Source organism: Mus caroli, unplaced genomic scaffold, assembly GCF_978045245.1.
Source record: "Mus caroli unplaced genomic scaffold, Mus_caroli_1 scaffold_11, whole genome shotgun sequence".
Lineage (NCBI taxonomy): Eukaryota > Metazoa > Chordata > Mammalia > Rodentia > Muridae > Mus > Mus caroli.
In genome coordinates this window covers 52,454,327-52,471,187 of record NW_028227266.1, presented here as the reverse complement: position 1 = coordinate 52,471,187, position 16,861 = coordinate 52,454,327, and the positions used below count along the sequence as shown (strand labels likewise).

General features: G+C 39.6%; 1 protein-coding gene across 2 annotated transcripts in view; it reads left to right on the top strand.

Moving 5' to 3' along the window:
* Positions 1–16,861, top strand: part of Dmxl2 (Dmx like 2) — a 150,888-nt gene that overhangs the window by 87,506 nt on the left and 46,521 nt on the right. For both annotated transcript variants that reach the window (XM_029481293.2, XM_021171445.3), the window contains exons 17-22: positions 1,431–1,658; positions 4,217–5,890; positions 9,603–9,713; positions 12,402–12,571; positions 14,969–15,066; positions 15,738–15,903. In XM_029481293.2, the coding sequence (XP_029337153.1) occupies positions 1,431–1,658; positions 4,217–5,890; positions 9,603–9,713; positions 12,402–12,571; positions 14,969–15,066; positions 15,738–15,903 (2,447 nt within the window). The remainder of the gene's footprint in view (positions 1–1,430; positions 1,659–4,216; positions 5,891–9,602; positions 9,714–12,401; positions 12,572–14,968; positions 15,067–15,737; positions 15,904–16,861) is intronic.

The window sequence follows — 16,861 nt, the reverse complement described above, 5'->3', positions numbered from 1 at the left end:
ATTTGAAATGAATTATAAATAGAGTTGATAAAATATGATGATGATGATGATGATGATATAGCCTACGCTGTTACAAAAGCCCAGCCTAAGATCCTCAGTCTCCTTAGTGCTAGGTTTGGAAGATACATGCAACGAGTTTCTGAAACAGACTAATCCTAAAAATAAACCAGTCTGCTGGCACATTAGATATACTAGAAATATATATATATATAAAAGGTTGTCTGAGTTATTTTAGTTAACAGTTAGGGAGTACCTGCTGTCTAGTTGTGGAAACCACGTTTGTAAGTCAGCCCTGCTGGTCAGAGTTGATGTGGTAATATGTAGAGTCTCTGCTTGCTCTCTGAAACACCATGCTTCAGCCTAGCATTATGAGCAACAGTTGTTTGGCAAAGTGTGATTGAACACCTAAAGGTTAGCATTGAGAAGCACAGTAGTGCAGGTGATAAAGTGTTCCACACGTGCTTTACTGTGCACACTCAGATCAATCAGGGAGCAAAGACATTGAATTTTTTCGGGGTGCGGGGTTAGTGGTACATTTGGCATGCAAGGACTTTATATCGGTGCGCTGCACTCATTCCTAGAGCAGTTTTCTTTTGTTCTTTTTTGATACACAATCTCATTTTGTAGCCTAAGCTATCCATGAACTCACTTTGTAGGCTATATTGAGGTTTTTTTTTTTTTAATTTTTAAATTGTGCGTTTTGATTGTAAAAGAATCACAGGGATAGCCCTGTCATGCTGAGTCCACTGTGACTGGACAGTAAGAGATCTTACATATAGTTTTCTTTTTAATTTACCTATGGTAGGTAATTTTATGGATTACAGTATGACGTGACTTGTCAGTACTCAGTGTGATGTGTGATCTTTGATTTACTGTAACTGGTTCATTCTCTTAGGCATCTGTCATTTAGTTGTCAAGGTGAATCTACTTTAAATTAGCACAGAGGTCTAAGAGCTGTTGAAAGATTCTGTTATTTTTGGTATTAAATTTGCTATTAACCAGTTTTATGAGCATTCAGTAAGTGCCCTAGCAATCTTACTGGCCCACTAAGCTGTTCATTGAAAGTACAGATTACTGAGATCTGACCCAAGTTGTAATCAGCCTCTGGGGTTAGACACAGGAGTTCACATGTTAATGTGTTTCTTAGGTCTTTAGTGTGTTTAAGGTTTGGGAATGCTGCACTATGTGACTTAAGGCTTAGATCTCCGAGGTTGTGGCTCTCCTTTGACATGTCCCTGTGAAGAAGTAGGTCATGGTCAGAAGGAACCGAACAGTTGAAAAGTATCTGTTTCTCAAGGAAAGCAATGAGTCCAGAAATTGTCTCTCAAATAGTGGGGATACTTATAAGAAATTGTATTTCTTAGAGAATAATAAAATGTCTCATGTTGTATGAATAGTGGTTATAATACATCTCAAATTTATTTGCAAAGCCAAAGCTGCAGAGGGCATCTCATCTGACAGTCTGCTTTCAGTCCCGGGACAGAAGAACCTGGACTCTTCTCCAGAAACCTCCTCTAGTATGAGCTCCATGCCACATTCCTCATCAATTGCCAATCTTCAGACTGCTAGTAAACTTATTCTGAGCTCCAGACTTGTATATAGTCAGCCCCTGGATCTGCCGGAAGCTGTTGAAGTAATAAGAGCAACGCCTTCAGCAGGTAAAGTGTTGTTGAGACTGAGCAGTGGTATATCTGAGTGTTACCTTCCAATGCATGTGCTACAGTGACATTGAGGTAGTTATTGCCAGTACTGATCCACCCTTTAGAAATAGGTTTGGTTCCCCCCCCCCATAGTTTGTTTGTTTGTTTGTTATTCACTTTACATCCCCTCTTTCCTCTCCTCCCAGTCCCACCTTTACAAGTCTTTCCCTCTATAACCTCACCTCTTGGGTACCACCCACCCTGGGACTCCTAGTCCAGCAGGACTGGGCTCATCCCCTCACTGAGTCCAGGCAAAGGAAAGGATCCAGTGGCAGGGAACAGAGACCAAGACAGCCCCTGCCCCACTTGTTGGGGACCCACATGAAGACCAAGCTGCACATTTGCTACAAATAGAAACAGGTTTCTGTTAATAATAATTGTTTTTTCAAGTCAGGGTTTCTCTGTATAGCTCTGGCTGTCCTGTAACTCACTTTGTAGACCAGGCTGGCCTCAAACTCAGAAAGCTGCCTGCCTCTGGCTCCCAAGTGCTGGGATTAAAGGCATGCACCACCACTGCCCAGCATCAACAATAATTTTTATAATAAATTTCATTTGCTGGTTCTCTCCAAACCGTGTGCACATGGAGGAATGGGTTATGGTGAGAAGGAATCAAACCTGTTAAAAGTATAGTTTTTCTTAAGGTAACCAAGGATTCTGGAAATTATCTCTGAAGAAGCAGAAGTACTTCTAAGACACTGCATTTGTTCCCTCTTGTTTTTTTCTCATTATGTAGCTCATGCTGGCCTTGAACTCATAGCAGTCTTCCTGTCTTAGCCTCCTGGGTGTTGGGATTACATTTTCCTTCAAAAGTATCTGTCAAACCTTGTTCACACATACGTAATAAAGGTAAAACATGGTTAGCGCAGAGTGAGACCTTAAATTAAAATTTTTTACATTTGTAAATTTATTTATTAATTGGTATGGGACATGCTACAACATACATCTGGAGGTCAGATACTGTGCAGGAGTCAATTCCAGTAGGTTCAGAGGTCACACTGGAGTCATCAGATTTGGGGCCAAGCACCTTTATCTACTGAGCCTTCTAGCTGTAAATACAACTAAATGAACTTCAGCGATTTGCATACAAATGCATTTCTTCTATGAGGTTTTGCCATGATAGTATTCTAAAATACATATAGACAAGATATCTCACTTTAGAATATGTATTTCTGGATGTTGAAATGGCTCTGCTGGTAGAGGCATTCTCTGTAGGCTCAATGACCTGAGTGCAAGCTCGGGTTCTAGAGAGTGTCAGGAGGCCTCCACGTGTGTACCATACCTCATGTCACCGCCCTCACACACTATAAAAAGTTTTTAAAATTAAAGATATGTCATCTACCTACTTATTATTGTTCAGTCTGTCTGCTTGTCCATCCGTCCATTCATCCATCCATCCATGCAATTGTCGGAACTGGACGTTTGTTGCCTGTAATGATATACTGACTTTAGTAAGGTAGATGAGGTAATTTGAAGGATTGGATTCGAGACTATGCACATGAGATGACTTGCCACCTGTGGAACTCTGACTAGAGAGTTCCTAGGGTAATGATATTGACAAGTCACAGTGGAGGTCCAATCTTGTTTTGCTCTATAGTAGATGATATTGAGTATAGCATTTTCTTACTTATCCCTAAGACAGATCTGCATTCAAAGTTGAAAGAGTATCCTGAGAAGACTTTTATTATGCACTTTTGTGTTTGATTCAGATTTAAACAATTAATTTTTGTTTTGTTTTGTTTGTTTGTTTGACAGAGAAATTGTTTTGGTTTAGTCTGTTTGGTTTTTTTTTTTTTCTTCAGAGCCTTACTTTGTAACTGAAGCTGGGCTAGAACTCATTAATGTATGTAGGAAAATCTGGAACTTTTAATCCTGCCTCTGTCGCCCAATTACTGGCTTTCCAGAGATATTTTCCAAATACAGAAGGTTGTTAGTTTTTCTAAATATTTTGAGGTTACTTAGATGGCTGGTTGGTTAAGAAAATTTGCTGTTTTTCCTGAACAGAACCCACATCAGGCAGCTTCTAACCACTCTGGTACCCCCAGAGCTCTCTGTCTTCTAGCCTCCAAGGTCACCTGTACTCATGTGAACATACACATCACTAATATTTAAACATTTGAAAGTTCAGAGCATACTCAGTTGTTTATTGTAACTTAGAAATAAAGTATAGAGAGGCTTTATGGAATGCTTTCAAATGTCTCGTAGACACTGACATCCCAAGTCAAGCAAAAATTGCTCCCTGTTTTCTAGATGGAACTAGATGGACTACTTGTTTAAATGTTTTTCCCATTCTTCTAAGAGTATTGATGGATTGGAACTTGTGTCCAGGTCTTCTGACCCCAAATCTTAGTCAGTATTTTACAGGCAATAATGGATGGGAAGTGCACACAGACTGATACAAGAGGGTTCTGGTTCAACATTGAAAGGCAGTAAATTAAACTGAGTAAAGAGTCTGAGATCTATTGATCTCACATTTTGTGATTCTCTGCTTATGACTGTTTTCTTTCCTTTTTATAAAGGTCATCTGAGTTCCTCTTCAATTTACCCAGTGTGCCTTGCACCTTATTTAGTGGTTACAACTTGCTCTGACAATAAAGTACGCTTCTGGAAATGTTGTATGGAAACTAACTCACTGGGCAGTACAAGTGATGAGAGTGAGACCTATCATTGGAGGAGATGGCCCTTGATGAATGATGAAGGAGAAGATAACAGCAGTACTGTGAGCATCGTGGGAAGACCTGTTGCTGTTAGCTGCTCATACACAGGCCGCCTTGCAGTGGCTTACAAGCAACCCATCCACCACAATGGTTTTATTTCTAAAGAATTCTCTATGCATGTCTGTATATTTGAATGCGAATCTACAGGAGGGTCGGAATGGGTTTTAGAACAGACGATCCATCTTGATGATTTAGTTAAGGTTGGAAGTGTACTTGATTCGAGGGTCAGTGTTGACAGTAATCTGTTTGTATATAGCAAATCAGATGCATTTTTAAGTAAGGATAGATACCTTATTCCAAATATCAAGCATTTAGTACATTTGGACTGGGTGTCAAAAGAAGATGGCTCTCACATCCTCACAGTGGGGGTTGGTGCTAATATCTTCATGTATGGAAGACTTTCAGGAATTGTAAGTGATCAAACCAACAGTAAGGATGGAGTAGCTGTCATCACTTTACCACTAGGTGGTAGTATCAAGCAAGGAGTTAAGTCAAGATGGGTTCTTCTGAGATCTATAGACTTAGTATCCTCTGTGGATGGCACACCTTCACTGCCTGTTTCTCTCTCTTGGGTAAGAGATGGAATATTGGTGGTGGGAATGGATTGTGAAATGCATGTATATGCCCAGTGGAAGCATTCTGTCAAATTTGGAGACATTGACGCTGATAGTCCTGTTGAAGAGACAATACAAGATCATTCTGCCTTTAAATCCTCTATGCTGGCAAGAAAAAGTATTGTTGAAGGAGCAGCTATCCCTGATGATGTCTTCTGTTCACCTACTGTGGTTCAAGATGGTGGCTTATTTGAGGCTGCGCATGCACTCTCTCCTACTCTGCCACAGTATCATCCAACTCAGCTGTTAGAATTAATGGACTTAGGGAAAGTTAGAAGAGCTAAGGCCATTCTTTCCCATTTGGTAAAGTGCATCGCAGGTGAAGTTGCAATAGTTCGGGATCCTGATGCTGGAGAAGGAACTAAGCGGCATCTCTCTCGGACCATTAGTGTGAGCGGCAGTACAGCAAAGGATACAGTTACCATTGGGAAGGATGGTACTCGGGACTATACCGAGATAGACTCTATTCCTCCACTACCACTACATGCATTGCTTGCTGCAGACCAGGACACATCCTACAGAATTTCAGAGGACAGTACAAAAAAGCCACAGAGCTATGAGGACCATATTGAAAGCCAGTCAGAGGATCAATATTCAGAGCTGTTCCAAGTCCAGGAGATAACAACAGATGATATTGATTTAGAGCCAGAAAAGAGAGAGAACAAATCAAAAGTAATAAATCTGTCACAGTATGGACCAGCTTATTTTGGCCAGGAACATGCTAGAGTACTTTCAAGTCATCTAATGCACTCAAGTCTGCCAGGCCTTACCCGCTTGGAGCAGATGTTCCTTGTAGCACTGGCGGATACTGTGGCAACCACCAGTACGGAGCTTGATGAAAACAGGGATAAGAACTACTCAGGTAATAGTTTCAACATAAATGTTAAGTTTATAGTTAATAAAAACATTGTGTTATTTGTGTAATGAATAATTTTTTGACTTATTTTTTCTTTCAATCCTTGTAGGAAAAAAGAAAGACCTACAGATAATTATTATCGAGCATGCTTGTTTATAAAAGAAAAAACAGTTGAGGCAGGCATGTGCGGCATACAAATTTGTGATGTCTATGTGAATTCTCACTGAGCACTTAGATGCAAAACGTTTGTCTTAGTTTTCTAATGGTCTTGTTTTTCTTTGTGTGATTAAAATGACCTTTTTTAAATTTTGTTTTCTTGTATCATGAACCTTACAGGGGCCTCTTAGACCAACTTGCTTATTTTTCCATTTGAGGCATAAGTTTTGAAAAAGATTTTTTTATTTGAAAGATGTTTTTCTTTTCTTTTTTAAAAGATTTATTTATTTATTCTATGTATATGGGTATACTGTAGCTGTACAGATGGTTGTGAGCCATCATGTAGTAGCTGGGAATCTGAATTCAGGACCTCTGCTCACTCCAGTCAACCCTTCTCGCTCTGGTCAGTCAACCTTGTTCACTCCTGTCAGCCCCACTTGCTCCAGCCTAAAGATTTCTTTATTATTATGTCTAAGTGCACTGTAGCTGTTTTCAGAAGCACAGAAGAGTGAGTCTTAAGGATGGCTGTGAGCCACTATGTAGTTGCTGGGATTTGAACTCAGTACCTTTGGAAGAGCAGTCAGTGCTCTTAACCACTGAGCCATTTCTCCAGTCTGGTAGATGTTTTTCTTGTATATGTTTATGTGTCCTGTATGCATGCCTAGTGCTGCATCAGATCACCTGAATTTCAGTCTTTTGTGTGTGCTTAGAAACTGAACTGAACTGAAGTCCTCTACAGGTTATGAGCTGTTCTTAACTGCTGAACCACCTCTCCAGACCCATAAATACTTATTGCCATTATATGTTTGTCCAAAAATTTCAGACATCTAATATAATATATATCTTGCTATTTGAAACTGGATCTCATTCTCTTCTGTCCAGCTACTTGAAGGTAATAGAGTTGATTGTAAGTAATGACATTAGCAAAAGAAACAAAATTATTGATCATTGATTCAGTCCATTAATATTTCAGAGGAGTGAAGAATTATTATGTGCCAGGTGCTTTATCCCATTTAATTATCATAATCCTCTAGTGGGTAGATGGCTGTCACTATACATGTATGTAATATGTATATGTAAATGAAGGTAATAATCCTTAGAAAATCATTTAGACATTAAATGGCATAGGGATCATATGTGGAAAATAGTTGCTTTCAGAACTATATTTTAGAAATTCTTTAAAACTTTCAAATTGAGGGGGTATAAAAATGTTTCCTATAGCCCATTAGCATCATTTTTCACAGGTTTAAGTTCTTAAAATATAGCCCTACAATTTTCCTTTTGTAGATGAAAACAAGCAGAGGCCTTAGAAGGTTTGTCTGTGACCCACTTTCTAGTTATGTTGAGAAGAAACAGAAGGAGGTTGTGAGCAGGAGAGTGAGACCATCCCTAGAAGAGCTGTAAGCCTTTCTCGTACAGTTGATGTTGTAACAATTGATAGTGTTAGTTAATTGTCTCTGGGGAATTAAGAAGAGGTTTGGGGGCTGAAGAGATGGCCCAGTTGTTAAGACTGCTTGCTACTCTTGCAGAGGACCAAATTTGATTCCCAGCATCCGCAGTGAGCATCTTAGAACAGTCTGTTAATTCCAGCACAGATTTCCTGTGCACTTTAACACATGTGCACATACCTATACAGACAGCCCCACCCCAGGGTGTTTAAAAGAACAAAGATAAATCTTTTGAAAAGGAAATATTTGTCATAATCCGTGAAAACTAGTTTAAACTTTCTGATACAAAGCTTTATCATTGGCCAATACTTTATAAATGATTCTGCTCACAGTGGCCATTATGAAGTAGCTAAGCCAGGATGGAGAGTTCCATTTCATGGTGGACTGAAATGAAATGATGTGTGTATCAGCCAGAGGAGTCTAAGTAAGAGAGTTCTTCAGTTTGTTCTGGTGAGACAACTTACCTCTTCTGTCATAGCAGGCTCCAGTTCATTATATCCAGAATCCAGCCATTCAGAAACCAGCGCGCATTGAGTCTCGCCGATGTGTGTCTGTTCATTCTTCCTGTTTCATTTTCTTTTTATAGCTAGGATCTTACTGCATAGCTATGGCTGGCATGGACTTTACTGTGTAGACCAGGCTGGCCTCAGACTTAGAATTGTCTGCTTATGTGGCTCTCCTCTGTTCAGTAGGTAAAGAATCAAGTGGCTTCTCTGGGACTTTGGGAACCTTGCAGTGGTTTACATGGTTTTACAGGGTCTGTGCCCATTCCTACTGTTTTGGGGCTTCTGTTAGCCCGAGGACACCAGAGCATGCTCCTTTTTAAGGGCCTATTAATTTGGCACCCCCATCTCATCTCTCAGTCCTATTTTATATCCTCCCTTAGCATTCATTTCCATATACTATGTATTAATTACTTTCTTATTTCCAATTCTGCAGTGCCTAACCTGTTTCCCACATAGTAGATACAAATCTACTCAGTGAGTATACAGATGAATGCCTACAGGAAACAGAACTGGAGCTAAATCCTTGGCAATAAGATACTTGTTTTCCTCTGTAAAATACTTTGCTCTCTGGGAAATCTGTGTCAGTTATTGTCTTGGGGTCTGCCAGTGTGTTTGTGCTGCTGCTAAGCTTTTAACTCGCTATACTTTCGTGTCTTTGTCCTAGTTTTCACTAAATTTGTGGGATCAAGGTAAAGATTCAGGTTGCCCTTTTTAATCTACCACAAGCCCAGAGAATAAAAGTTCAAATCTTTGGTAGTATTTTTGTTAAGCTAACTAGCCTAGAAAATATTAGTTTCTTTTGATTATTGTAACAGGTTGTTTGCCTTTAGTCTGTGATTCCTGTCAGTAACATCTCAGTTCATGCAGGGAAATCTGCCAAGAGCTTCTAACTTAATGTCTTACTTCCTTTTCTGTTGCTATGAAGAGATGTTATAGCCAAGGCAACTAGAAAAGGACAGGTTTATTGGGGCTTGCTTTCAGATGGTGAGTCCATGACCATCATGGTGGGGAGTATGGGAGCAGACAGACAAACAGGCAGGCATGGTGCTGGAGCAGCAGCTGAGAGCTTGCATCTGGTCCACAGGCAGAGAAAGAAAACAAGCTGGGGTGGTGTGGACTTTTGAAACCTCAAAATCTGACCCTGGTGACACACCTCCTGCAGTGGTAATCCTTAGTCCTTCCCGAGCAGTTCCACTAACAGGGGCCAGGCATTCAAACACATGAACTTTAGGAGGCCATTCTCATTCACTTACTGAATGCACATTCCACTAGATTTCAAGGGTTCTTTCATTAAAAGAATAAGTATAGGTACTGAAATTTTTGTACTAGTAGGTAACTTTATTTTCCCAAATCATTTTCTACTTAGGAGTTTTAATATTTGTGTTTTATAAGGATACATATTTTGTAAAGACAAAATGTTATTTACAAGGAATATGTTAAATATATTGTTTATATGTTTATATATATTTAACATATAACATTAAATAAATATATTTGTGCATATTATTACAGAATTTAATGTTCAGCTCATACCTTTTGAATCTGTTTGTGGCTGTTTAATCCTGTTGAATCTATTCTTCCTTAACATATTTTTATTTAAAATTACAGGAAGAGACACCTTAGATGAGTGTGGTTTGAGATACCTGTTAGCTATGCGCTTGCACACATGCCTGTTAACATCACTGCCTCCTTTATACCGAGTCCAGCTCCTTCACCAAGGTATGCAGCTTCCTGTTTGAATCTCTGTACTGCTTCAGTTTAACATCATGGTGCTGGATGTGGCTTTCTGTGTCTAAGCAGCAGGTGGGTCATAGAGGCACACCTGTCAAACCTGTCAGTAGCCTGAGTCTTCATGTTGCATGGTACCCACCTGCTGTTTTCCTGTGTGTGCTCTGCAGCCTTTGTTCAGACAGCTTGGCTTCTGAGACTACGTGGTAAAGTTGTAGTTGAAAATGTCCTAAGTCAGAGCATCCACCACAGAGCTCTGAATCTTTCTGATACCCTCTCTTTAAGACCCATGTAAGCTTTATTCTTTGTGTCCTCACCTTGGTTCTCTCCCTCCCTCCTCTTTTCTTCTCTTCTCACCACTCACCCACTTCCTTTTCACAGGATCTCTGTGTGTGGCCCAGCCTGGCCTGGAGCTCTTGGTGATCCTCCTGCCTGAGTTTCTAGGTGTTGGACTTACAGGCAGGTTCCACCAGGCTCCACTTCATTCACTTTTACTTAAGCATATGTTCTTAGTTGCTGTCAAGGAAAGTTGATGTATTGGTGTCTTGAAAAGATCATTATGACCCAGTACATTTGCTTAGGTCCAGCATATTGCCACACCCTTGATTTGAGACAGAGTTATAGCATCCTCTTACTTATGAAAACTGTAGTGTTTTAGAGTGACTGCCCTGGAAACAGGATGCCTTATTTGTAAACATTTACACTCCCAGCCTGGTGCTCATTTCTTTAGATAGAACCCCAAACCCCAAACCCCATATGTGGTTGAGAGTATGGTCGTTAGAACCCCAGGCTTGCTGGACTGTTATCCTTCCTCCTTTACCTCCTAAAATATTCTTTGAAAACAAGAATGAGTTATTCATTTATATTTAATTTTTTGTTTTTTAATTTAAATTTATTTAGTGTGTCTACTGGCTATCTGTACACTGCTTGTAAGGACAGCCAGAGTTCTTAGCTGACTATTCATCACTCTGGCCACATAAGATTTGTTTTTATTTAGTTTTGGAAGTAAAGTCTTACTAAATACCATGTAGCCTAGGCTGACCCAGAGCTTGTGGCAACTCTTGTTCTACCTGCCAAGTGCTAGGATTACAGTCATGCCATCATGGTTGGCAAAAACCAAGGTCCTGCTATGCACCAAAAATATACTTTGTTTACTCAACCCTTATTTTCAAGGCATTTAATTTTTTCTGGCTTTTAAAATTTGAATGATCATTGTAAATACTTAATTATTTGCTTTTATATTTTTATATTTTACCTATGTATTCTGATTATTTCCTTGTGTTATTTTTATTAATTAAGCATTTTTAAGTAGGTATATATTTCTTGTTAGTTTCCTAGCAGTTGAGTTCTGAGTCAGAGTGTGAAAATCCTTAACTCTTTTTTTGGTATTAGACAAATGGTCTTCAGATTGATGCTCATTTGCTTGATACTCATTTGCATGATACTCATTTGCATGATACTCATTTGCATTTGCATGATAGTCAGAAGTAGCGTTTGGTGGTGTCAGAACTCAGCCACTACCACCCATGCCTCCCTCTGTACTCTGCTCCTTCCCTTTCTTCTTTTTTCTCCCTCACCCCTGCTAAGTCTTTTGGTCCTTCTTTCCTTCCCTTCTAAGATGAGAGATGAGCCTCATGGCTGTTGTGTACTGCTTACATTAAATGCAACTGGAAGTACATTGCTTGCTTTAAGTGACCTTTGGCTCTCTGGTTAGAGCAAAGGATGGGGCAGGTTTTAAAATTCAGTGCCAAAGATGCTGTCCCCATGTAAATGGCAGCGTGAATAATACGGCTTGTAGGCCAAAGTTTCTGACTTGACCAATGTTTTCTGTTGTAAGTTTGCTATATGAGCACGTGAGTAGCTTGATGCTCAGTTATGTTTATTTTCATTGATCCAGTTTCATCCTTAGTCTTTTGTTTGCTTGTTTGAAGATCTCATGTAGGCCAGGATGGGCCCAAGCTGAAGACAACCTTGAACTCTTCCACCTCCACCTCCTAAGTGCTGGGATTACATTCATGCGACACTAGACCATAGCATTTCCTAATAACTTTATTTTTGTATTTTAAAAAAGCAGTTATCTATGGAAGAGAAGTGATTGACTGGGGTGTTGTGTGTCCTGTCACTGACCTTGAGTTCAGTTATGTATGGAAGAGAAGTGATTGACTGGGGTGTTGTGTGTCCTGTCACTGACCTTGAGTTCAGTTATGTATGGAAGAGAAGTGATTGACTGGGGTGTTGTGTGTCCTGTCACTGGCCTTGAATTCAGTTATGTATGGAAGAGAAGTGATTGACTGGGGTGTTGTGTGTCCTGTCACTGACCTTGAGTTCAGTTATGTATGGAAGAGAAGTGATTGGTCGGGGTGTTGTGTGTCCTGTCACTGACCTTGAGTTCAGTTATGTATGGAAGAGAAGTGATTGGTCGGGGTGTTGTGTGTCCTGTCACTGACCTTGAGTTCAGTTATCTATGGAAGAGAAGTGATTGACTGGGGTGTTGTGTGTCCTGTCACTGGCCTTGAGTTCAGAAGCTTATAGGATAAAACCCTGAATGATGGCAGAGTTTCTTTATTCTTTCTTTCTGCTTGAATGTGCTTTTTAGAATGAAGAAATATGTAACTAAACAAAATATTTTGTTGCTATTGATGTAGTTCCTAAGGTTATTATTTCATGTTTCCAATTTAGGAGTGTCTACCTGCCACTTTGCCTGGGCTTTTCATTCTGAAGCTGAGGAAGAACTGATCAATATGATTCCAGCAATCCAAAGAGGGGACCCTCAGTGGTCTGAATTAAGGGCTATGGGAATAGGCTGGTGGGTGAGGAATGTTAACACACTTCGAAGATGCATTGAAAAGGTGACTTCCTTTATTGGATTCTCTCTCTCTCTCTCTCACACACACACACACATTACTTGTATGTGTGCATACACATTTTCCCCTTTTTTCTTCTAGGTCACTCTTTCTTAAATCCATCTTTCCTATTTATTTAATTATTGTTACATACAAATATAACCTGCCCAGTGTGTATAATGTTACTCACATGGACTAACTATAATACAACCTGCTCATTTTATAATATGTTACTTTATGTATGTGAATTTGGAGCTATTTGGTACTAGATTATCAGTTGGGAGGCTCTTTCCTAGAGAGGACTGTTTCTTGTATTCTCAACATTCCTTAGTTGACTGTAGTTCTTTGTCTAGGCTTGAGGTCTCCTAAAATTCTTCCTATCTGTGTTAGCATGTCTGGTTCAGGTCTTATTTAGGCAGCCATGTTGATGAGCCTTCATGGGCATAGCTTCTCGACTTTTCTAGGAAACCAAATCTCATAGCAAACTTGCTATTTCTCTGGCTCTTAAAAATCGTTCCACTACCTCTTCTTCTGCATTTATCTTCTTCCTTAATTTAAGCCCCTGTCTTAGTCAGGATTTCTATTCATGCACAAACATCATGACCAAGAAGCAAGTTGGGGAGGAAAGGGTTTATTCAGCTTAAACTTCCACATTGCTGTTCATCACCAAGGGAAGTCAGGACTGGAACTCAAGCAGGTCAGGAAGCAGGAGCTGATGCAGGGCCATGGAGGGATGTTACTTACTGGCTTGCTTCCCCTGGCTTGCTCAGCTTGCTTTCTTATGGAACCCAAGACTACCAGCCCAGAGATGGCACCACCCACAATGGGCCCTCCCCGCTTGATCACTAATTGAGAAGATACCCCACAGCTGGATCTCATGAAGGCATTTCCCAACTGAAGCTCCTTTTCTGTGATAACTTCAGCTGTGTCAAGTTGACACACAGAACCAGCCAGTACAGCCCCTATTTCAATTTTTCTTCTTTCCTCCTTCAAATCTCTCTCTCTCTCTCTCTCTCTCTCTCTCTCTCTCTCTCTCTCTCACACACACACACACACACACACACACACACACACACAATATATACACACACACACACAGACACATATATACACACTATGTGTTTGTGTACATAGAAGACGCAGCAGGCAGTCTGGCTCAATCTGGCTGTGAATTTCTGATCTTCCTACTTCTACTAGTAACATTAATGATATTTCTAAATTCGCAGAAAACCTGTTGCAGACAATTAACTTGTACATTTTGGGATTTTTTTTCCAAGAATAATTTTAAAAAATGACATTTATTTGTTGTATTTGCATGTGTATGTATGAGTGGGTGCACATGGAGTTTCAAATTTGACCTTTATAAAATTTCTATGCAGTATGCTGTCATATTTTTGCCATGTATATTTGTTTAGTTTGATACAGGGTCCCTCTGTGTGGCTCTGGCTGTTTTGGAACTCAGTATGTAGTGCAGTGTGGCTTTGTACTTCGAGTTCTATCTACCTCTGCCTCCTGAGTGCTGGGATTAAAGGCATGTCCCACTATGCCTAGGTAATAGAATAGAATTCTTTTAAGCATTAATGTTTGAAGAACATTTTATTTGAAAACAAACAAACAAAACTCTAGGGCATGCTCCTGCAGCCCCAGCATTTTCAAAGCTTAGGGCAGAGTCAGGATTTGGAAGACAGCCCAGGCTACAGAGCACGTCCAGGCTAATATAGGCTTGATGGTAAGGTCCTATTTCAAAAACATAAGTGAGGCATACAGCTGACTGCTTATAATCCTAACACTCAGGAGGCTGAGGCAGGAGGCTTGCCCTAAATTTCAGACAATCCTGTGCTACATAATGAGTTCAAAGCTATTATAGAATACATATTAGAACCCCTAAACCACAATCATCAAACTCAGATTGTCAGACTTGGCAGCATACTTCTTTATCCATGGAACCGCCCATTAAAAAACTAAATGTGTTGAATTTTCAAAAGATGATCTTCTTGTCATTATTGTATTCCACATTATTTTATTTTACCTAGGTTTTCCTTTCCTCCCATTACAGTGTGAACTTAAGCTACTCAATTTAAAGCCCTTGGCTCAGTTACCTCTATAAAATAAGGACAGTAGTTGACCTTCATAGTGGATAGTATTCTCTAAGATTAATGAAAGGTGCCCAGTCTGGTGCCAGGCATGTAATAAACAGCAAACACTAGCTGCTGTGCTGTTTTTGTTAGGATTACTGGCATTCAAATGGTTTTTTTTTTGTAGAAGGATGCTATGTTAAGCTACAGAGGCCACACACTCTTCATAGTGTGTGAGCTAAGAAAGTAACCGGGAAGCACTAGTTGCTGGAGTACCTGATGGTAGTTCTTTTGTCAAGTAGTTGCATGTTACTCTACTTCCTCTCAGGTTGCCAAAGCTGCTTTTCAGAGGAACAACGAGGCCTTAGATGCCGCTTTGTTCTACCTTTCCATGAAGAAGAAAGCGGTAGTGTGGGGTCTGTTCAGGTAAAGTGCCTCCGCACTGCCCATGATTGCATGCAATGAGACTATGTTTTGGATCTAAACTGTGTTGCTTTTGAAAAGAATTCCCTGCCAGAGCTGTCTAGTCAACTCACTTCTTTATGCCTTGATTGTTTTATTTACAGTAAGTGGGCAAAATACCTTTTATTTTAGTTAAAAGATGGGATCTAATAAAAATGTTGATAAAAGCACATTGGAAAATCAAAGCTTGTCTTGCTTCCTGTGTGAGTGCACGAGGCACATCGGCATTCCTTATTAGAAGAGGTGCAGGCTAATGAGCAGCACCTGGACCTGTTGCTATGGTTTCTTTACATCATGCATATGAGGGGCTTGCCTGTGTGCTGTATTGCCTGCATGTGTGTTTGTGTGCCACATGATGCCATGCCCACAGAGACCAATGAGAGCACTGTAGCACCCGACACTGGAGTTGCTGAGGGTTGTGAGCCACCATGTGGGTGCTGGTAACCAAAGTGGGGTTCACTGCAAGGGCAGCCAGTGCTCCCAACCACTGCATTTCATCTCTAGCTCTGCCTGGTGGTCTTCTTTAAGTTGAATATTTAAATGGGTTTGTCCCCCCATCCCTTTAATGCATTCTGAAAAGAATTAAAATATTTTAAGTGTGATGTAGCCACTGGTGCTTGTGTTCTTATTCCTAGGTCACAACATGATGAAAAAATGACAACATTCTTCAGCCACAACTTTAATGAAGATAGATGGCGGAAAGCTGCTTTGAAAAACGCCTTTTCTTTACTTGGAAAGCAGCGCTTTGAGCAGTCTGCTGCTTTTTTCTTGTTAGCTGGTTCATTGAAAGATGCAATCGAGGTATAAATAAGCAAACAAGTAGATGTACTGTGAGGCCTTAGAGCAGATTTTAATGTCTGTTAGAGGTCTGCCAGAACAGAAGAACTACAGAGCTTGCTGAATTTATGGGGAATTATGACTTCAGGTGTAGCTTATTATATAGTAAGATAAAATGTCCGGAAAAAAATCAAAAATAATTTATGAATGCCATTTACTGTCCATTTTGTGATTCCGAGCCATTTAAATATGTGTGCAAGTCACAACCTCCTTATCTCGTGCAAAAAAAAGCAGGTATGTAAGTAACTTGGAGTTAACGTGGCAGTTTGTATTATTCTGCAATGTACCTGCCTTAAGTGTTGGCCATGAGTGTGATGAGGTGAAACATCCCATCTTTTGTTACGTGATCCTGGCAGGTGATGAAAAATGCATTAATTTCTGTTTCCTGATGACTCTTTGTTTTCTCAGATAGAAGTATAAATAGAATTGACATAATCCTACTCCTTGAGAGCAGAGACAGGAAGATCAATAAAAGTTTGAAGCCAGCCTGGGCTACTGAGAGACCCAGTCTCAAAAAAAAAGTTAATATAATATAAATATAATACAATGGTTGCATAGTCCTTGGTTCTGATTACTTAGAAGTTAATGTAATATAAAATATACTATACTATACTATACAGAAGTTACATAGTTTTTGGGTCTGATTACTTGGAAGTTAATGTAATAATAAAATATAATATGATATATAGAAGTTAGTTTTAAGGTTGGATTAGTTTCAGTGTATGTTTTTTTTCTTTTAGCTTACAAGCTTTTAAAATAATAAAATTAAAAAACAGCAACAATTTAAAACACCCCAAAAACATGATAGAAGAAATAGAAAAATCTCTAACAAAGTGAACATATTATGAATTATAAAAAAGTACATTTTTACACTTCAGCATACTTGTAACAGTTTTATAGTTACAAAATCTGTAATTTTGAA